Source organism: Egretta garzetta, unplaced genomic scaffold (genome assembly GCF_000687185.1).
Source record: "Egretta garzetta isolate BGI_Z169 unplaced genomic scaffold, ASM68718v1 scaffold25, whole genome shotgun sequence".
NCBI lineage: Eukaryota > Metazoa > Chordata > Aves > Pelecaniformes > Ardeidae > Egretta > Egretta garzetta.
Genome location: NW_009259800.1, coordinates 3505346 through 3528658, shown reverse-complemented (window position 1 = coordinate 3528658; position 23313 = coordinate 3505346). Strand labels below are relative to the sequence as shown.

Sequence of the window (23313 nt, the reverse complement as noted above, 5' to 3'; positions counted from 1 at the left end):
TTTGTGATTGAATACAACAGTAAGATGTCTATGAACAGGCTGTTATATGTCTAATAGGCTTTAAAAGAATGCAAATGCAGCTTCATTATTCAAACAAAAAAAACCCCTTCATGAATGAATTTCAGCTTCCATGACTGTAGAGATGATAAGTTAACAGAGCCATTTGCACTCTGTGGATAGGGATTTATCCATGCAGTTCTCCTAAATGTTAATGGGAGTTGCGTAGCTGAATCCCAGACTTGCCATGCTGAAACTTACCCCTAACTCTCCAAGGAGAAGGGCGCTAATTGGATTGCTGAGTTTAAATCCTTCAGCTAGTCTGTCTATAGAACGGATTTAGCACTGGCTCTGTAAAAGGCTTTACATAGCTTTGCAGTGCAGTGCAGGGGAAGATTTTTCCCCTTTCTTTCTTGTGATTAATTGTGAGGCTTGAGGTGACAGGAGACATAATGAAATTCATAAATGCCAAAGGCCTTCCCTTGCCACATTCCTGGCTGTTGGTTTAAGTTAGAAACTGACAGAAGTGTGAACAAATCAAGGTTGTTCTGATAGCCTTTCAGTTATGGGGAAGAAAAAGTAACTGACAATGAGAAACCACTGGAGGTGGTTTAATGGGTATAACTTTTCAAGAAAGAGTGATAATTTACACTGATTCAAATTCTTGGATACATAAATGACTCACAAACAGACGTATTGTGCCCCCACTGCAGTCTGAGGGATTCCAGTCCTTTTTCACAAAAGAAGATGTTGGCACAAGTTATTTAAGCAACCTGCCAAAGAAAAGCTGTTGCAAAACCTGTAGCAGAACTCAGAGTGACTTGTTCCATGTCTTCGTTTGTGACTGGCCTTGCTCTGCTTGTTAGGAATTTTAAAAATCCATTTCTCTCTCTGGAAAACAAAACTTGGCAGCTTGAACAAGCAGCACAAAAATTAGCCTAGGACTCTCACTTCAGCCTGGAAATACATCCTGCTACTTCCCCACATCCAGGTTTGAATTACAGTGTAAAGAATTGCTTCACCAATCCTGTTTTCCTAGTCCATGACAGTGCAGAACATGTCACGTCTGAGTATACATTGACCAGATACTGATGCGGTGATCTTTTGAGCCAGCTGCCAGCAGTCTCTCACTGGGGTTTCTGTGATCTGAGAAGGACACACAATGGACAGTTGCTGTGTGGTAGTCCAGCACTGCTAAGGGCTTCAGTTTTTTCCAGCCAAAGATCCTGATGCGATGATCCCACCCTGCTGTGGCTAAAATCTTCTTGTCTGGACGGATGGTGATATCAGATACGCCGGCGTTGACAAGTTTGTGTGTTTTGTAAACCTGCGTGAGAAAGTTATAGATGGCTCCAATTGTTTAAAACAAACATAAGAAAAAGGAACCTTGTGGGATTTTAGAAGGTACAGTGCCCACCCATATGCACTGGTATCACACAGGTAGTATGGAGCTTTTCTCCACATGGTGGATGATGCCTTGGTGAGAAAAAATACAGAGATGGCAAAGACTTTAACTTGAGCCTGTCTACCTCCAGCACCATTCTCTAGAAAAAATAAAAGCATTTCTTGTACGCTTTTAGTTTATATTGCATTTAAAGCTAGCTACATTCTGTCACAAGCGAAGCTCTCAGACAAGGTTTTTGAGAACCAGACTATGCAGCTTTGCTCTTTTCTTCCAGCTAGTCTTGCATCAGCTGCAATGTTCAGAGCTACGGCCATATATATTTTCCCTGCTTCTGCAATATTCCCATGCTGAGATTCTGAGCTGATGTTTAAACTACCTGCTACTTATTTCTACTACTGTGGCCCCTCACACAAACCCCAATAAGCTGTGGTAGCATTTACCACAGTCTTGAGAAAGGAATGCTTCCAGGAATTAGGTTACAGTGTCAGGAAATCTGTATTTCTAGTACTCCTTCCCAAGAGACTTTTATTTACACCAAATTCCAAGAAGGGGATTACGAACAAGTTATTGATTTCAATCTTGGAAGCCTTTTGTTACTGTTCGGAGACTACTGGGGCACAAATTTCTGAGGGGCACAATTAAATTGGAAGGCATTTAACTTCCTTCAGGAGGCACTGGGGCTGCACAGGACTTAGCCCTTGGAAAGAAAAGTTTTCACTTCACTGACATGAGCTTCCCCCTGAAGCACAGAAGAAAAGCTCAGTATAATACACGTTTGCTGTTCTCACCTCAGGTAACTTGTGTTAGTCAGCAGTCTACATCTATGCACATGCAGCATATGCACCAGTGTGTGTGCGCATGCGTGCATGCATGTATGTTGAAGCAGCCTAGCTTTTGTCACTATGTGGAACACACCTTTTGATCGTATGCTGACTTTGAAGTGCTGTTATTTATAAGCACAGTTGGAAATGATGCATTAATGCCACCATCTACTTAAGACTGAACGTGTAACTATCTTGTACCAAAGCCTAATATAGTTCAGTGCATGTCTGACGTTTTTCTGAGGTGGGAAGGGATTGAAAAGCGTATTACATCTGAGTAGCTTTCCTCCTCGAAGGACATTCCATGATGCATAATTAGTACAGCATTATAAAGAATATATGCATTGCTGATAATTTTAACTATAATACTGGATGTAGACAACTAAAACTCCAGAAATGCTGGTCCAAGTTGGTTTCAGATGCAGTTGAACACATCTTAGAATTTTACAGGCACAAAGCCACAAGCAATTATTTTTCAACTATATAACAACTGCCCAGCTACTTACTCAAACAGCAAGAGATGTACAACTCCACGAGAAAAAAGGCTAAATGAAACTTGATGTGCTTCTTGCATGCTCCATACATTCCTCTTTTAAACAGGACCCAACAAATATGTTTGCAACCAGTTCAGAACAGAGGACAGCAAGTTTTGCTCAAGCCTGATGGAGGAGGCTGTATGTGGGCCTCTTTGTGGGGCTGCTACTGTAAAACCTGTGCTTTTGGCTAGTACGTGTGTTCTTCCAACCTCCCCAGTTATGCTAATGTAGCATGGCTTCAGTGGGATTTTTGTTGGCGTATGTGTACTGGCAAGGGAAGGATTTATTACTTACATCACCAGCCTGGCAAATGTAAGATGGGCCTTACTCTGTAACTGAGATCATTAGCTAATGGCTATAACCAATCCTGGGCGTGGTGCTTCCCATCATTACTGTCAATTATGTGGGCAAGATCCATACAGCAAAATCAGGACAACTGGGAGAAATTGCATGTCATCAGCAAGCTACAACTTGAAAATGAAGCCTATAATGGTGATGCCTTTTGGCTATGGAACATGAGGGAACAGTGGGCATTTGTGCATGATCTGCAAATACAAGAGGTGAGAGAAAAACAAAACTTGCTCAAGGTATATGCAGCCAGGTGAAATCCTAGTGCCAGGATTTGTGCCATCCAGTCACTTACGGGCAACTGCTGTAGTCAAGTGCATACAAATACCATTTCCTAACCAGCTTGTAATTAAGAACACAAAGAGGTAAAAACAGGTGAGCTGCTTTCAGCCAGTCATAACCAAGGACACTTGCATCTACTAGCAGATGCATTAAGAAATTTTGACATGTTGAGGCCAACAGATACCCACCTCTCCTTCCCTCCTCAACACATGCCATCTACAATTTTCTTTTTTTTAATCTCCCTCTCCTACACCCAAATCATGTCTTTAAGCCCTATTCTTACTAGAAAAATAGTCAAGATAGCAGCAGCCTTAGCTTCAGCATTTGAGGGAAAAGCCTCAGCAATCCAACCAACAAAACTTGTGCGCTTACTTACGTTACAGCTTATAGAATTTTTTTTCTTGTCATATATAAAGGAGCTTCTGCAATTATCAGATTTCTTAGGTCTGCTTTGTTTATTCACCTGCAGAAGGTGTTTACCTCCTACATTCAACCACAAACATCATCACATAACTACACTATCTTGTTCAAATCAGAAGGCTCGTAACCAATCCAATCATCTGCTGACAGTGATGATTTCAGCAACTTTCTTGTAGAAGACAATGCACCAGACTTTCCCCATAGCAAAAAACTATGAAGTTACCTTCATCATCTTTTCATTGACACACTGGAACATTGCCACTTAAAACAGAGCTGAAGTACCATCATTGCGTCATTATTTCTCCAACAGCAGATAGCTATGCACCACGTTTACTTATTAAAACCTTTTAGAATAAAAATAATGTGCCACTGAGTGGCTTTCCAACGTCTACCATTACCTCAGGTACCTGGAATGTCAGGGAAAAAAAATCCCCATCTGGTTTATATTATTAATGCAATAGTGGAAAAAAACTTAATCTATGTCCTTGACAATCTCTAGTGCTCATATGAAAGATGCATTTTATTAGGGCATTCACACTATGCATGAAGCACAGAAACATTACTTATAGGTTATAATACTTGGCATTTAAACTTCTTCTGAGAAAAGCTACTATCTCTCACTGTGACGTGCTGAAGATGTAACTAATCCTACATCTCCTGGGAACGTGAATACCCTGTGGAAAACAATACCTGGAATATTTCAGGTGAACAACTGTTTATTTTTCCCATGAGTCATACGTGTGCCCCTGCATTATGGTTAACTCATAACTGAAATGTGCTGTGAACAATATTTTCTTTGCATTTTGGAAAAAGCTGTGCTGTAATTAATATGGAGGAACAGCTTCCTCTCCAACACCAGAAGCTTTAAGAAGCCTGTCCTGATGTCAGATTTCTGACACCTTGGCCTTAGAGAACTAGTCTCAATACCAAGTTTCTTATGGGGCCTTGTCTGCTTACCTTCCTTCTGCTTCCCTGAGCTGAGGACACCAGGTGCAGATGTGTGCCAATAGTGATCGAAAGGCTGGGGCAGGGCAAACATGGCAAAAAAGCCCAAACCATGACAATTGTGTATCAGACTTATTAAAATTCTTCTTTATCACATTGGCTTAGAATGCCTTTGCTACTTATTCAGAGTCTAGACTGCCTCTTTTACTTCATGTTGTATTGCTTATTAAAGTTCAGATGTTCTTGGTAAGTGCTGTGTCCTCCAAACTTCATCTCAGTTGGATGCATTTACACTACACACACTGGGGTCTTCATGCCTGGGGTCTCCATAAATGCTAATTGTGTGGTGATGCCTAACAGATTATATACCTTCACAGTGGCGCCCCAGGTGACGAGTCCTGTAGCACCATCAGAAAACAGCATTAACTTGCCACACTACCTAAAAAATCACCACAAAAGCTACAGGCTGGAAGACTGGTGGTTGTTCTTCCATGACTTGGTGTATCCAGCAGCTGTCTTCTCAAGGAGGATATGGGGGCACACAGGGGCTGGTTCAGGTCCTCTCCGTTGCGTGTTCAGAGGCCAACTGCCACTTTAGAAAAGGTTAAAGCACTGAGCAGTGGAGAGGCTATGCATGGGCCATTTTAATTTTCACAAGCCTTTATTTATGCGCTTCATCTCCACACCTAGTTAAAACCTACTTAACCCCTTGGCACTGTTGGAACACTTGCTAAAGTTGTCTAGATTAAGCAATATTTATTGCCATTCACTAGCATAGACTGAACTGAGCCCTCCTTCTAAACCAGCCGTTCCAGGTATGCATAGCTCAGACACAAACTGATACTTATTTTCCCTGTCTCTGGCCAGGGCTCTAAAGGTGCCAAAGGAAGCTGGTTGCCTAAACCTCACGTCCTCTTGGTGCTAGCTGGGCTACTCCAGCTCTTTTTGTTTGTGAAGTATTTCATGGAGTATTTCTGTCTTTCCCACAGTGGAAAGAAAGCTCAATCCATTCAAGCAGAACCTTTGGAAAAGCAATCCTTTGTTTCTCATTTTTTATAACTCATTTATAACGTTTAGGACATTCCAAGCGCTGGATACTACTAACGTGATAAATGAAGATACAGAGGCAATGGCTTGAGTAATGCTGGGCTTGTGTGCCTGTTGCAACTTTGGTAAAACCAGAAACATGTGAGAGAGGTTTTTGTTCTTTTTTTTTTTTTAAATCCTCACCATCTTTTGCTAAGTCCAGTCACATAGCACAGACATTCTAACCAGTCTGTGATTAATTAGCTAGAGATCTGCAACAACTCCTCTTCATGACTAAATATTTTTTTAGTCTATCAAACTGTTAGTGCAAAGTGGGATAAATGACACTAAAGGGCCAATGATCCTGACCTGGAGGTTCTGTTGCTCATTGAGGCTCCAGATGCTAAGCACCTTTTCAGATGAGCCTGAGATCCCCTTGGTCTTCTCCGAGTCAAAGTCAAGGCTCATCACTGGCTCCTGGTGGCAAACAAGTTGGCTCAACACTCTTCCCATTGACAAATTCCAAAGGACCACTGATCCATCTTCATAGCCGGCCAGAAGCAAAGGTTGTGAACCACAGTTGAGCTGATCAAAAGAAAAGTAAAATTGTTTGAGAAGTAAATAGTCTGTAAGGAAAATTATCATCCCCAGGTAGGTTTCTGTCCAAGCACCAAGAAAATAAATGAAAATGCTGACTGGCATCAAAATGAAAAGTTTAGAAGTCTGACTGTCAGATCTCGATAGTCCATCCACTTACAAAAAGCATTACTAGGTAACTGCTGACACACGTTTGCGGTTTTTATATCTACATATAAAAGTCCATGTTTTATATACATGTATTACGTATCTAACACATACATATATATACACACGTACAGAAAATTTCTCTGTGAAAATCCAAACTATTGCCCTCTACAAGGTCTGAAAAAAGGCTGCCTGAAATTTTCAGAAGTTTTACTTCATGGCCTGAACTTTGCTTGCGCTCCTTTAAAAAATATTACTTGGAGCAGCTGAGTTACTATCGAGCTATACAAACGCGTATGGACACTGAAAGAAGTGCCATGCTTCAAGAGTCCAGTTTCACATTGCCAAGTGTAGGGTTACACACGGATCGTTTACCCAAGTGCACCACAGTGCTTAAAGGTAAACACTGAACCTCTCGTCAGGAATCTCTGGGTGAGTCACCAAGGGGTTAACGGGTGCCCGAGTCCCACTGTAACCAATTGAAAGCTATTTTGATTAATGATGTCACAGGCCAAAGGGCATGGCACCCTGGGCAGACACCTAATTTATTTAAGCCTCTGAAATAACTCAAAGAAGGGAACATTACTGGATTACATGTCACACTTAAGGAAAATATTCATCATTGCTCCAGCCAAAAGACTAATGACCCCGTGAGCAGTAACTGGTTATGTGAGTGAAGATGCAAATCCCTAATGGAAAGCAACTAAAAACCAGGCATGTGTTAATGCCAGTGATTTCTTCAACAGGAGATGAAACACCAAAATAGACATTGGGATTACAACCACTTCACACAGGGACATCTCACCCTAAGAAATTTATCCAACAGCTTATTCAGCTCTTTCCAAACACCGCCTGATCCTACAGGATTCCATTTGCTTGGTATTCAGTTCAAAATAAAGGTAAAGGAGATTTCTAAAAAATTAATCTTTACTGGCATCACATTGTTGAAGGAGGTTCTTCAAACTCGCTGGCTGTCAATGTCATGATACAAACCTGCAGTGGCCAGTGGCCACTATTAATGGTCCAGACTATTCTCCCACTGATTATTATTTGTTCTAGGGGGAGTTAAACTAACAAGAGATGGGTGGTCTAGGTAGTAAGATTGCTGAGTAAAAGCCTCATGTTCTTTCTCAGGTTTATTCAGCCTAAAGAAGTGTTTAAATGAGGAATGGATCTTACTGAGCAGGGAAGAAAGTTGCCCCTTAAAAGAAGGAAACCAAGGGGCAACCCCCTACATCATCTTTCTGAACAGGTCTGCCCCCACCTGGGGTCCTGCAAGAGCCTCAGTCCTTGCCCTAAGACCCCTTTTGAAAAGTTAGGGAGCACGCTCTGGCTAGAAAGGCCCGCAAAGAAGGTGTCTCATAACACCTAGAACTGTGCATGACTTTTTTTTTTGTCAAATTTTTCATTTGCTAAAATAGTATAACATCAGAGCAATAAATAAATGTCAAATATATGTGAATTAATGTTAACTCATCAGGTATGTTGGAATGAAGAGTACCTGGTTTTTAATAACCAGGGAAAAAGTTAAAAAAAACCTGAATGAAGCTAACATTCCAGATTATATTTAATAAAGGGTAAAACATTCAAAGCACAACAAAGTATTTCATAGGTTCTTCAATTAAGTTTAAGTAAAGCCCCCAGTTTGGGCATAAAGCCACCCCCCGATTACTTGTACTGCTCTTCTGTGAGCACACGACTCCTCCGGAGCCCTGGGGCTCGACAGAAGGCAGAGCTTTCGTTAACCAGTGAAACAGCATTCGGATGGGCAGGGTCGGCTCCTCTGCCTTGCTCAAAATGGGATGGCCGGGTTGTCGTAGGTGCGCATAACCCTCATTAAGATCAGAGCGACGGGCGAGTGCTCAGCATTATGGGAAATGCCAAGCAAAAGCTTTTTTTTTTTTTTTGTCTTTTTGTGATGTGGGTGTCTTAGCTTAGATCTGAAAACCAGTGATTTGCAGGTGAGATCTAAGACTGGCCTATTTTAAAAACAAAGTATTGTTTTCTATGAAAAGGAGGTGTCCCACACTTCTTCTTCCTGACTTTCCCTAACCATGTGAAGTGTAATATTTCAATGAGTACATATACTTGAACTTAAACAATAAAAGCTATTGAAAGATCAGGTGAGCTCTCAGTCTGATGCCTGGACAACCAGAAGCAGTGGTTTATTTCGGTTCCTAATAAAGGACACTTCCGGTGAAACATCTCCACCATTCATGTTCTGTTCAGTGGAAAAATTAAATTATAAATCATTGTTCTTCCTAAGCAGAACATTTTGTTGTTGCATTTGGATAATTGTCAAGGAAGGAAGAAAAGGTGATCTGCTGTCAACTCAACAAGAATAATTGCTATAGTTTATATAAAGTAATAACTCTGGGTTTCCAGTTTCTACATGTATTATTCCTGTTGAATTATTTTGTTTGCACCATTACGCAACACAATGCCTTCCCCAAAGAGTGCAAAAAATTTAAGGGAAGCCTATCCTTACGCCTGCAAATCCTACCCCACCCCATTAGTAATAGCAGGAAGGTGTGAAGCTGAAGGGACAATGTATTTAAGAATATGAACCTTCATAAGGAGAAAAACCATTGAATGAACTATTGCATTTAAGACAGACCTAGTAAAATGAGGGGGGAAAAAAGTTTCAACCCAACACAATAAAGAGCTGCCAGCTTTGTAACTGCTTAGGAGAAGCCAGTGAGGCTTAATCTACGAGTCTAACCTAAGCCTCAATTTCCGTCTCTGCAGTAAAGTTTCTAATGCGCACTGCTGCTGGTGAGGCGCGTTGTTTCCCTGATCCGTGGATCTTTTTTATTGGCATGCAGAAAAATATGATGATACACGGCTGCAGCCCCCAATCTCTTGTTGGACAACCCTGAGCATACTTCCTTCAGCCCATTATGTGGCTCTCTCCATGTCAGCTTCTGTTTCAACTTGTTAATTTACTGTGCCATAAGCAACATCAAACAGTCTCTTAGGCAACAGGTTGCCCATAAGCAATGGGCTGGGGAGTGCTCATCTCCTGGGTATGTCTATATTGCCCAATGCAGAAACGTACAAAGAAATCCTGGATGGCCTCTATTCAGGAAGGGGTGCAGCTGGGTTAGCTCGTGTTCTTCTGCTTTTATGGTTACAGGGTTACTCAGTGAGCCACTTCCAGCGAAACCACAAAACAGAAAGCGGAGCATCGCTTTGGTACACCACATATAATTATTTGCCCTTAAGAGTATCCTCCTCCCCCCATGCCTTTAAACCGAGTTGCACACATTTGTAAAAGAGCAAATACAGCTGTGAGGCTATAAGGGATTATCTATCCTTGCCTGCTGCAGTCTAGGAAGTTGTGGTGACTTCCCAAAGCCAGAATTTGCATGGAATAATTTACCTCTCCCAGTTCCCAGTCCCCTGCTTTATCCCCACTGGCAACAAAATTAAAAACTACATAAAATTAAGACTCTGCACCTGCTCTGCTTCCTAGAGGAATAGCAATATTAATGCATGTAGAAAATAGGGCAAGACAGAGGACTTTTTATACAGGCAACAAAATTTTCAACACTGAACATTTCCTCAGTTATCTTCATCTTATTAAAATATGTCCACGAGACAGAAAGCCCCATTCATTTCATTGAGTACTGAACACTGATTGCATTTTTAGGAGAAACTGTTTAATAAAAGCCTAATCAGTCTATTTCATTTTCCTGTTTTTTTTCCCTAGTTTTTAATTACACCATGGGACTTGAACTGTGGCGTCTCCTACTTTTGTCTGAAGTCAGCAACTGAATTCCTCTAGACTTCAGTTGGTTCAGGACCTTGAGTGAAGACACTAAGGCCTCAAATTGACAGCTGATTCATAATTTTTTCAACTTAAACCAATACTTCACTGAACTTCAAATGTTCAGATGAACTTGCAGGAATAACGTACTTGAAATCAGCTCAGACAGTACTGCAGACCTATAACCACATGTGGTTGGGGGTGGGAATCAGCTTTGCCACCAACTCTAGAGATGCAGAGCCAATCACCTAACCTCCTTCCTCTGCTGCCACCTTCTTGTATTACTTGTCTTTCACTGGTGGCACCCCATGAACGTTATTTGCTGAATACCCTGCAAATGGGGGTTTTTCATTTAACTGCTTTTATTTACCTCTTTGTCTACAGTCAATACAACCATAAATATTTTGTTCCTATTGTATGTCTGGAATAGAAATGTTCATAGAGTGCTTCCGTGCCCTGAGGGCACTGAAGTGAATGTAACCTGCCATTAAAATCACTGTTTTTAAGTAACCCGATCATTTCTCATCATTCTTAATGCAGCGAGAAACCATATCAAACAACTGGCTTTGGTAAGTCACTCGTTTTCCTCTTGATTGATGCAAAACCCATATCTATCCTAAGGATACAAAGCTTTCTCTGAGCATTTGCAAATCTTCCATTAAAGCTTGGAAAGCTCTGAAAGTTACATTAGGGATGTTCACAAATCTTTCCCCCCGTTAATAGTATAATTACTTGATTGGTTTGATAATAAATCAAAATCCAAGTGAAGAAAGATTCATGTGCTTCATATAAAATGAATCACAGGGAAAACATTTCACAATTAGCAGGCGCTCTTGCCTTACCTGCCATAATTTCAGACACATGGGCATGCCCAGCTTGGCACCCACCTCTGGCTTCAAGGTACAGACTGACGTCTTGGATGGCAGCTCCAAAACCTGAACCTGACATCAGGAAAACAAGAGTATTTGGTCAGGCTCCAGGTCAAAATTCTGCTCTTAAAAACACAAGTCTTCTAAGGTGATTACGGCTAATATAAGCTCTTCCAGTAAAAACTGTCTGCAGGAAACTGAGGAATGCATGTTAAGTGGGAGTGTAGGGGAATCTGCAGCTATCTAAATAAACACATTGTTTTAGGAAAGACCAGACAAAACTGCTAGAATGAACACATCCTCCTCTTCCACTCTTCTGTTTGATCTGTATTAGCGTCTCCTCTCTGCACAGTAGATGATGCTGTGCATACGCTAGGTAATACTGTAGACGGCTTAATCTGAAAACATTTCCCTGCTTCCTCTCCCTTTCCCCTTTTTCCATCTCTGTTACTAATTTTTCTGTTATATTGGCTTGTGGACACTTGCATTGTCTCCTCTGTTCTGTCATGGTAACACAGAGCTTGTGTGGAAATACAGGCAATGTATATCTCTAAGGTGCATTTTTTATTTACTGGCTGGCTGCACTAACAGAAGGTAAACCCAGAACTATCTGCTGATGCAGGCTGGAGCAGTGATGGCGTACAGGTATTTTTAACACAATATTGTCTGACCCTATTCAAAGCAAGGTCAGACAATATTGTGTTAAACACCTGCTCTCTGTCTACATAGCAGCTTCCACTGTTGCTTGCACTGATGGTCACGAATTATGGATCCGATTACTATTATTTTTTTTCTTAGCATGGGGCAAGTCTTTCCTCTGCTCATTTCCACCTCAGGATGATGTCAGGCAAGATCAGGGGAGTCTGCCTCTGCAGTTTGGTACTGGAAGGTTTTGAGTCTCTCGACTGACATGGAAGTGCCTCACTCTGGGCTGATTGTCAAGCTGGAAACTGTGGAAAAATGGAAGTTCTTAGGTATCAAAAACTTGCTGCCAGGAACATCCCTGTTTCTCAAATGCATACTTAAACACTAAGGTGATCTTTTAATTAAATAAACAATGGTCTGCATTGTCTCGTAAAATTAAAGGACTTCAGACATCGGATAACTCCAGCATCACCAGCCATTCTAGGCTATTTCAGAATGTACAAAAGCCCAGCAGTGCTGTTGGACAGCCCCAGTCATGCGAATTTCCTTAAGCATCTGAGATGAGGTATTACACAAATATGGCTCCTCTGGGAGCCATCAGTCAAGGCCACGGCAGCTGCGATGGCTTTCCAATCCCATACCTTTAGTTCAAAGCTTGCCAGAACATCTTCCTATTTCTAGAGGTTGTCAGCTGGCCTGCCAAAAGCCAGCTGCATGCTAGGACCGCAAGTCGACAACGTACTGAACACAATATACAGAACACTTTCTAAAGCCACTTAGCAATGGAGCAGGAAACTGTTCTCCAGGTTTGAGGAATGGAGACTACAGCAAAGAGCCATCCGATACGTAGACCAAAACTATGAACAGAGTAAAGTTCGGTCATCTGGGAATTCTGGTTCTTCGGAGATACACTCCTAACAAAAGATGCTTTTCTCTTGGCAACTCTCTTGCTATCAGCATCATGGCCGAGTTAGCTGTTGCAGAAAATGGGCTATAAATATGAAGATGACCTGTTCTCATCTTGCGTCTTTCATCACCGGCTGTCCAAAGGGCATTGCCTCCTAGACAAGACTGAAACCGCAACTTCTAGGCAATAAGGAAGGATAAGCGCACTGTGATAAAGGCACTTCTGCGGGTTAAAATAACCCCAAATCTCCTTCACTTTACCTTGATTAAAAATGGATGAACTGGTACAAGGGCACAACTGGGCTTGCAAAGGACAAAGAAAAACACAAAGATGAGAAAAGCCTTTTGCAGAAGCAGGCAGGCATGAGCTGCCTGTGCTGGACTGACAGTTCCAGAGACTGTCTGCATTAGAGGCAACTGAGCCTTAGAAAGAAATACTATTTCATATATTTTGACAACTGTAACCTAAAACTTGAAGTTCTGTGTTTATATTGGTTTTGCTTAATAGGAGAAAGATTTGCCTTTGCCTGAGGTTAATAGTGTTCCTGGGTGGCTAAAACTGGCCACAAGGAAACACACCCTTTTTCTTTTTCACATTAATAAAGCTTTTAACATGTTTCTGGCAAATTGGCAAGAAAAGTGCATGTAACTCATAATTGGTGATTTAAATGCAATCATGAACAAATAAATGCCTGTTCAGATCTCATTATTTATGGACTGAACCTGCTTTAAGACAAAATTACTCTTTTTTTGGGCACCAGCCAAGCATAAACACTTATTAAGTCTTAATTTTAATCATAAGCTGCAAATGTACTGTGTCTCACACAGTGCTGCCTATTTGGAAGCGCTATATATTATGGGAGCTTATGTGAATTTATTGAAACCTGACACAGTTCTAATGTGAAGGTTCATACACCAAGTGGAACTCTTTTACCTCGGGAGACAGCAAATCATTATCAGTTTGCAGGGCCCAGACAAACAAATGAAAATAAAGCAGAGATGAGTTGTAAGAGACATCGGGGTAAACGTCTTCTCTTTGGCTCAGATGATTATTTAATTCTTCACTACCAGAATGCGTGTGTACTCTTTGCCTGACACAAGACCTCTTCTCCAGCTGACACAAGAATGCACTTGTCAATTTTGTTTAACTTAAATTCTACTGCGCACTGCTGTAAAATGGAGGGAGTTCTTTGTTTGATCAGAACAACGTACGGGATGTAGAGTGGTTGCGTTTACTGGTACAGTGGCTGTGTCTACAGGCTTACTCAGTTCTGTACTAGGCTGAACGTTCTGGTTGTGAGCCAACAAAATACTTAAATATGTGCTTAACTTCTGAATAATAAAAAGTTCACATTTTCTTGCAATATAGGCACCATTCCCACTTACTGCTTCATATATAGAATATCCAACTTTCAGTTTCAAGACAACGCATCCTATAGTCCAGAAAAGCATGTGACCTTTTATGCTGACGAACAATTTGCAATTAGCTATGGTACTTCTTTTCATATTTATGCCACTTTTTTCATATTTTTGCTATTTTGATGTCAAGTATTTGAAATAATTTATGTTTGTGCGATGTCCTCAAATAGTCCTTCAAAGAAAACAAAAATAGGATTTCTACAAAGCAGAAGTGGAAATTGCCAACACCGCTGTCAGTTAGTGATTGCTGTGGTAATGGGTATTAGGTGTGGACTTACCCAGTAGGAACTGAAAGGGACCCTGCCATTATCTCACACTGAGCAAAGCTCTGGTCGCTAACAGTAATTCAGCTATTTCCAGCCAAAGTACCAGTTAAAGAATTAGCCCGGGGTGAAAGACCAGCTATCGCGTTACAAATCACCTGCACCTCCCCTTCTCTCACCAAACATGACTTTCAGCTTCAGATGGAAGACGAGTACCTCCACCTGATGACAGACTTTCTGACCATTAGTTCCCCAGAAGGACTCTTGTTCCCCTTTAACAGTATTCAGCAGCACCAGAGGAGTTTTCAAAACTCCTGCACATGAAAGACCAGCAGCAGCTGCAAATACTTAAATGTCAGACAAATCTTGGGGTGGTATCCTTGTTATTAGAGCATGAGTTATACAATTCAGTCGTCTTTCTGGCAGGTAAAATTAGCGATTAGAACCCCCAAAGGTTCCTCATGCTGGCCCCTCTTGAGCAGAGAATTTGAGAGCAATGATGTTTCGCCTTCTGAACAACCTCATTTCAAGACCAAAAGCCATCTCCCAAGCACCAGAGAAAGAGATACTTCCTACCTCCTCCAGGGCTTTGGCTGCCGTGGCCATTAGCCAGCGTCCCTGTGCCACCTTTAACAGAGAGCATCTGCAGAATCCCACATTCTCCGTGAAGACAGAATCTGTCACTGAAGTCCGTCCCTCTGCTAAGTCCCACAAGCAGATCCTCTGGTCACGACCCTGACTGTTACAGTAAAACAAGTTATCCACGAGCAGCGGGTCTGAGGAAGCCTGGCTTCCTGCAGGTTGATGTCTCAAAGTTCGCTCTTTAACATGCAGTGAAGGAATGAGCTTCTGAGGGGGCACTGCTTGGGTCTTCCCTGAAACGTGTGGGAGCTCGGTACCACCGAGACCACCACCCTTCCACTGAGTGCAAAACTGGCCAATAGGTTCCAAAGTTACCGGGAGGAGGGAGGGCCCGAGAGTCTATGGGGTACACTGCAGCCAGTTAGCCACGTTCCCTTGTGGAGAGAGGCTTGATCACACAGTTATGCTATTTATATGGGCGTACATATTTATGAAATCTCATGAGTATTTGAACATTTTCATAATAAAAATACTTACATTTTACCATCGTTCAGATCTAATTTAAAAGGAAACAAAAGTATCCAGAGAGTAACACATTTAATACTCTTTCACCCTAGCAATGAAATAGAAATGTCAGGTGTGTTGACAGCTGAAAGACAAATAGCAAGACAACAAAGACCACATTGAAGATAAATAAAAAGCTACAGCTATTCAGTGGTCAACTTCCCACAGCCAGAGGGAGGCACAGAAGGCTGTTACGACAGGAGAGGGACTGGCGGTGCAGGGAGTAGCAGGAATTAAACAATGAAATGCTGTGGTTAAAACACCCAAAACCAGAGAACCAGCGGCTGCATTGCCGATGCACTAGTGCAGCTCAGGCTCCTCTGCGCCCCACAGAAAAGCCCATGCGCGGGTCCCAGACAGTGAGACCAAGGAGGCCTGGCAAAGGGCACAGCGTCAACTGCTGCACATTTATGTGATCTCACTGGCTCTGGGACAAAGTACTGCTGTGGAGAAGCTTCCAATCCACAGACTGCAGAGCACAGAATACGTGTCGTCACGTTATCACCTGGGACAAGGAGTCATCACAAGCCCTTATCCATTTCTTATTTTAATTAGCAGTATCACCTGATGGAAGTAACGAAACCAAAACAGAGGTTTTGCAAATCTACAGACTGTTGGGACTTCAACATCAGTACAGAAACTCCCGCCTGCTGTTCAGCTGAGTGACAAACCGTCAAAACATTTATAGCACTGGGCATACAAACAATGGGGTACTGCAAGAAATTGTTGTGATCCGGGTTTAGAACAGAGAAACAGAAAATACAGGTAACTGTGTCCTAAAATTGCACTGCTATGTGAACTGTTACAAATATACAGCAAAAATAGAGGCATGGAAAAACTCTGTAATTATACAAACAATGCTCATTCAATGTGATTTTATGGGGGAGAGTGTTGATAATTGTACTTAAGCAGATAACAAATATAAATGCTAATGAGTTCCACTGTATATTATGAGAGATGTCTTCTCTAGATAAACATGTCAGAACACCTCCAAGTCATTCAGACACTTTGGCATCTACTCTAGATCACCTGTCTAATCCAAAGTACACAAATCTTCCCGACCTTCCCGTGCTGAACAAGAACAGAAGGTATTTTGCAACAGCGTTCAGCTCAGCATTCTTGCTCATTTTCAGTCTTCCATTCTCCATCTCTGACTCTTCCTTCCTTACCTTTTCTCCCTCTCCCCTCTATTTATAAACTCCATCAGTTTTGATCTTCCCTGAGAACCAGCTATGAAGTGTTTCCTAACTTCAAGTGTAATTCCTTTGCTCAAAAACCTCACCTGATCTTAATGCAGTAATAAGACTATGGACCCCAAGTTGTGACATCATTACATATACATCATAAAGAAATTAACTGTATAATTTTTTCCACTTTTTGTTCTACAGTTTTTCTGTATTTTTGTACTTCTCTTCATTTCCGTATGTGTTGGAGAGACTTTTAAGTGACTCCAGAAAGAAGAGATTCCTTTTTTTTATTATTTCAATCCTGTACCTCGCAGAAACAAGAATATTGTCCCTGGCTTTGCTTTGCTAACCTGAGGAGCCTGGTTTTACCACCCATTGTCTCCACGCAGTAGACAGATTTTCTTCCGTGGCCATCCAGTGCTGTGTCCACTCGGTGTGTTTTCAGGTTCCAGACATGGATGAACCCATTCTCAGACCTGGCAGTAAGAACAGATGCTTTTATGGTGACCACTGCACACAGTCTGATACTTTTCCTTTTTTTTTTTTTAACCCCAAACTGAAGCTGTGTGTAGAAAGATCACGCACCCATCATTCACCAATCATGCGTTTTGTCGTTTTCCCCAGACACAATTTATCTAAATAATACACTTTATTTTAAAAGGAAATATCCGTATGCTCAACTCAGCCAGAAATCCTGGTTTACTTACCCAGAGAAAAGAATGGGGACATCGGGTTCTTGGCTGGCACAGGAAAAATGCAGAGTGTGGACTGCAGCACTGGTACCTCTGAGAACAAACTGCGGATCCGGAGGTGGCAGAGCCATCAAGCAATGAACTGGGAGGTGAGACGAAGACACAGATATCACAGAGGGTAAGGCAGCCTAAAGTGAAATTACAACTTTAAATACATTCTGATCAGGACATGTGCTTTCCCTGGTTACTTTCCTCACTGAATTACCATTATTGGATGTTCTTTCTATTTGCTGTACAGTTCCTTATAAAGCATTTCCTCTTACATCGACTGATCAAGCAGCTGTCAGATCTGCTTTTTGCTGCATTCCTTTTTAAGCAAGGTAAGTGCTGAGCTGGCCACATGTATGCAGCTCTTGAGCACTTGTAAATACAGAATTGTTCGGCTGTTCTCCCTGCCGCAAAAAGGAAGAGCTACAAAATGCAAGAAACTGGATACCTGTAATTTCAGTGGGCAAGCAGTTTATCATTCCGCTTAGCCCCTTGGCAAGTCTTTCCCCTTCCTCCCCATAAAAACACTATTTCTGTGCTTTCCACTCACAACCACTTACAGAAAAGCACTGCAGCGAACATAGCAGCTGAACAGAATTTCAAGGTGAGATTAGAGTTATGATCATTTTTACACAAGAATCCCGAGTGTTTGAATTTTTGTTCCAAGCACCATTACTTGAAAAAAAGAAATGCAGTATTTCACACTAACTTAGTGACTACTGTGATAAACATTTTATTCCAGGGGGTTCATATTCCCCCAAAAATTTCAGCTTTGTGTCGTTGGTTCAAATGTGGTCTGAGTCAGCAAAGAACAGGACAGGTACCTGGGGAAGCACCTTGCCCTGTCTAACATGGGAAACGTGAAGGATTTATTATGAACTCACAGGGATAGTTTGCATGATCTGATTAGGCACGCTCTTACTGATCTGGCACCTTTGCCACGTATTTCCACTCACATTAATGCCTTTGCAGGCAGTTGTGCACAAGCACCAAAGAAGGACAGGTTCTGACTTGCTGCAAATGACCCTCCAGACCTGTGCTGGGACAAGGTAACCAGCAGCGTCTCTGACCATAAGTACAATTTGGAATTCATTGGAAAATGCATTATAACATGCATTACAAGAAATGTTTTCACCAAGAAAAGTTCTTACTGCGTTATCTGTGACATCACTAGCCATGCTTGTGTTTGTGCTTCTTCCTTTTTGACCTGACCTCGCACAGAAAAGGACGGCGTTTGCCACTACAGATGTCAGCTCTCATCACTCCTTCCCATTCATGCATATATTAGACAGGATTAAACAAGAAGTTTTCTAATTCCAGTAAGGGAAGATCAGCAGGTGGTTTTCTGCCTGCTGGGTCACGGCAGAGGAATTGTAGAGAATCAGAACGGAGTGCTACAGCTACAAGTTACCTGGTAAATTAAAACAGCTCAACTTTTGTCATCTCGCCTCAATATCAGCTTTTGAATTGTTTTAATGGATGCACTTGCTGTGGTACCTCATTTGCAGGTCTATCTTGAGTGTTTATAGATCAGTAATCACCATGGTATCTATAGGTCCTAATTAAACACAATTATCTTTTAGGACTAGTGATGAAACAGGATTCTTCAGCATAATGTGCAGTTCTCCCTCAATAACACTGTGTAATTAGGTATGAAAAGAATGAGCTCAGTGGATAACCTCCATGTTTTAGTGTCCTGACTCATCTGTTTGGTGATGTCTGATGATCTAGACAGGCTGGAGTAAATTTTCAGATGATTGCATGATGTGCAGGTCTGCCCCCGCGGTGAGATCCAGCTCCCAAATGCCCATCTGTAACATGCTTCACCTGTGTTATCAACCCGGTAGACTAAGGATTTTGTCACCAAAGGTCACCTCTGTGGGCACTACAGCTGTATGCTGTTGCCCTCAGAATGACACTTTGGAGAACCACGTAAATAAAACAGCGGCTAGGTGGCTTGTCAGAGGAGCGGGGTCCCTCGTCACGGCGGAACAATTCTGGGTTACTGCACTGAGCGAGGAAGACAAAATAGAACTGAGTCAACCCAGAGGCAATCTGGGATTACAAGGCAGGTTTTTAATAGCATTTTTCTAATTACTGACACAGAAGTTTTTGCTGACAGACAGCAAGTGTGTGCGTGGCTGTGGGAAGGGTTTTACCTGGCATGAAACAGATGCTACTAATGCATGTCTTTACAAGGACAATATTTCAGAAAAATCCTCTGACTGGCTACAAGGAAAAAGACCCAACAACTGAAAACGTACTTCCAAGCTGTAAGCAAATGAAGTGACTTTTTGCTTCTTGGAACCTGGTTCTTCGCTTGCTTTTTTGCTAATCAGATACATGAATCTGGAAACTGGGCTTAATATTAAACCTATGTTATGTTTTATTGGGCATATGAGATGACTCCCTATTACTGCCTATCATGACTCAGCAGATGAATGGCAGTGTGACAGTATTAAGCATCTCATTTTTCTTCCAGCAAGTGCTGGACTATAAAATTGTGTCTGTGCTGTCTTCTTCATCCATGAGCTTAGACCAAGATTTAATTAAAAGTTCTTAGGTACCTAAATCAACAGAAAGTCCCATGAGGTCGCAAATAGATGGAAATTCGGTGCATCGGTGCCTTAAAAACTCCAAGAAAGCATCCATCTGTTCCTGTTGACACATAAGGATCCGCAAAAAAATGACACTTAGCCTACCTCCAACTCACCAGGTAGCTCAACATCACTACACCACTACTTTACTGACAGGGATAATGGAATACATTGTGGAATACTAACAGATAATGGTTATACCATGCTTCGCTAAGCAGCCAGCTACAAACATGCTAAATATGATGACTGTGCGATGGTTAAAGCCCCTGGGTAAATTTTGCAAAAGTGCCCAAGTGAATTAGAAGCCTAAGACTCACTTTCAAATGAATTTTCAATCCTCAATGTCTAGGACTTCTTAAAGTTTCACCCCAGGTGTCTGAAAATGAGTTCTCTAATTAGCACAACATTTATTTTCTTGTTAACTCCATCTAGCCTCAGGGAGACCAATCTGTTCTTGTTAACTGGGGATATCTGCAGCAAATTTAATTAAATGAATTTGCTTAGTATTTAGGCTGGTCTGAGAGCAAAATCTGGCTCAAGGGCTTGAACAAGCAAAGTGCAACCTACAGAAAAAAGTTCATTTAAAAGCATCTCAGGGCTAGACTCTATGTTTTTCCCTAAGATATCCTCATGCTATGACTCTGCCTCCTGTGAAAGGATGTTAAAGGATACGAATCTTTTTGCTTATGGCATTATTTGCTTGCAAGAGGGTATCGCCACTAAGAGATGCAACACCTCATCATCACACTCTGGTTTTTTAAAAGATGTTCCAATTTTTATTTCTTCCAGCCCTTCCCTGTGCTGGTAACAGCATCCTCCTTCGGGGGCTGAGCTCCACTCCAGTACGAGTACTCCACTGCAGACAACTAAAAGTGTTTTTCACAAGGTGCACTGCAAACCCTTGGGCTCTTGCATAGATTATATTTGCTACTCGAGTGAGGAATGGAAGCCCCAGCTGTTCAAATTAGTGTTTCAATTAGCAAACAACCACCCATCAGGTACTGAAAAGGGTTTTGTCTAAAAAAATGCTTCTACTAAATGCCAGAGCAATTGAATTTCCTCCAAAATTATGTTATTTTAAAGAACAATTCACTAGTGATATCCCTCACAAAACTTACTTTATTTAGGTTGCAATTAGAATAATCTTCAAACCATTTGAATTTCTATGCAGTGGTATTCCAGTATCATCACTTCAGCATTTGATATAGAAAAGTTAAGCTTTTATTTAATGAGAGTCATTTAAAATATGTAAATGTCAAAAGGATTACCTTAGAAAAATCTCTCAGAGAATTAAAAACATTAACAGATTCCCACAGGAAAAATTCCAGCAGAATTCAGCAACTCCCCTGTTCCCACTCCTGTCACTTGTATTTCTATCACACGTTGAGGCAAAAACAAATTGCTATTAAAATATCATCCAAACACCCTCCTCCCCCTACGAACTCCACAGTTCAGTTTGAGATACCAAGGGCTCAAGCAAAGACAAGAAAAAATCCTCTTCTTTTTTCTTTAGGCTTATTTAGAGTAGTAAAAACTCAGTGGTAAAAGAGCTTTTTCAGGTATAGGAGAAATAAATCTCTCTAGGCATGTCTGGCAAACTGATTTGGGACTGAAACCAGCAGGTGTGCAGACATAATTACTACTGCAAAATATTCGACACATCCAGGTGTGCTCACAAACAGATATATGAAATCCTGTTATTTTTTGAAAATTCCTAGTCTACCAGGTGCCACCCTCCCAAAGGAAAAATCGGAGCACAGAATGAGTTGAGAAAGACGTGAAGAAATCGTTCTTCCCCCTTTCCAGGCTGTTTCTTTTTCATTCATACAAAAGCCCATTTTTAGCCTGCACTTCTGTGCCTACCTGCACTCACTCCAAAGGTTTGTGACGCTCTGCCACGTTGTACAGCGTAGCTCTACTGCACGACTGTGTTTTCGAAGTGGGTCACTAGCTGTGACTGCAGAGGAAGTCGGTGGAAATAAAAGACTTCCTCAAATTAATAGTGCAGTGCAAACAATTTTGTTTATTCCGTGGCCCCTCTCATGCAGCCAACTGTCGCCTTGCTGGTGGAGCAAGGTAGATCAGGAGGGTCCCAACAGCACCCGATTCCCCTCACTGAACTATGCCAGGACACAGCAGGACTTGGAAACATCTTAGACGTCCCTGCTTGACACAAAATGCTGCCTGGTTACGAGGCAATTCTAGGAAGCGGAGAACAAGAGTTTAGGACTGCAAGAACCCATTTAATGAGTAGCATTTCCATAGATAATTGGGAGATGCCAGACAAATCTGCACAAGTTGAATGAGTTGAAGTTCACATCATCTGACTGCCAAAGTGAATTTTTACAGGTTATTGACTACAAAAGGTCTGAAATGTGTATGGTATATGGTTTGGTAAACAATTCTTCAGACGTGTTGTGACAAATTTTTAAGCCCAGCTTTTAATTTTGCATGTACAAATCAAAAAATGACAGCACACACTGAAACAGGGAAGTCGGCAACGGAAAGGGATGTTGCGAGACAATCATCTGAAGAAATCTCTTTGCACCTGAGGTGAAAAGTCACTGACTGTACAAAGAAATACCTTGTGTCCTGTAACAAGCTAACACATACACAACACTTAGGGAAGAATGAAACAGCCACTTAGGTTAGAATCCAAAATTAAAAGCCAGGCAGCCTGCTTTTCGCATTCGTACCCCAGTCCCCCGAAACACGATACGTCTGCTGTGGGCAAAGACAGAAACATGCACTAGTAAAAGTAAAATCAGCAGAAGCTTGTACGGCAACTGCCTGCACAGATCAAGAGATGTGGGAGTCCTACACAAATAGTTGCAAAGGTCAGAGCCCCAGAATGTACGAAAATTCACTCATCAGTCAACTAACACCGCAGCTTTCAGTTTAAAGCTCCCTTTGCTATCTTTGGTGCTAAATTAAGTTATAAACTGTATTATACTTCTATGGTTTCTTTAAAGCTAATTTAAAAAATAATTTATTTCAAGTGGAAATTAGAAATCAGTAGAAATCCTTAAATCAAGAAATTGATATCAAGCAGAAACTAGAATTAGCAGAAATTTCTGATTTAACTGGTAAAATGTACTAATAAAGTACTCTTGATTTTGAGGAGTAAGGTCAACCAAGTGATTTTCTTAAATTTGTTACTTTTCATATTACTTACTACCTACCTATGACTACCAAAGTAGAGATTAAGCACGGTGATGTATATTTGTATTTTGTATGCGACTTCAAAA

General features: G+C 41.4%; 1 protein-coding gene across 1 annotated transcript; it reads right to left on the bottom strand.

Moving 5' to 3' along the window:
• Positions 1 to 70: 70 nt before the first annotated feature.
• GNB1L (G protein subunit beta 1 like) lies at positions 71 to 21996 on the bottom strand. Its single transcript, XM_009639859.2, has 7 exons — positions 21929 to 21996; positions 17436 to 17562; positions 17079 to 17204; positions 14972 to 15134; positions 11136 to 11234; positions 6150 to 6365; positions 71 to 1324 (listed from the first exon to the last, which is right to left on the bottom strand). Exons 2-7 carry the CDS (start codon positions 17549 to 17551, stop codon positions 1058 to 1060), a joined length of 987 nt encoding a protein of 328 aa, XP_009638154.1. The 5' UTR covers positions 17552 to 17562; positions 21929 to 21996; the 3' UTR covers positions 71 to 1057.
• Positions 21997 to 23313: the final 1317 nt, after the last annotated feature.

What these genes read in the sequence shown, in the direction of transcription:
- GNB1L (XM_009639859.2), bottom strand. Translation starts at nt 17,551, where the DNA reads ATGGCTCTGCCACCTCCGGATCCGCAGTTTGTTCTCAGAGGTACCAGT. An exon ending in GTCCCCATTCTTTTCTCTGG is followed by an intron (nt 17,205 to 17,435) that starts GTAAGTAAACCA and finishes TCTTACTGCCAG; the next exon opens with GTCTGAGAATGGGTTCATCC. An exon ending in CAGCCAAAGCCCTGGAGGAG is followed by an intron (nt 11,235 to 14,971) that starts GTAGGAAGTATC and finishes TCCTGATGTCAG; the next exon opens with GTTCAGGTTTTGGAGCTGCC.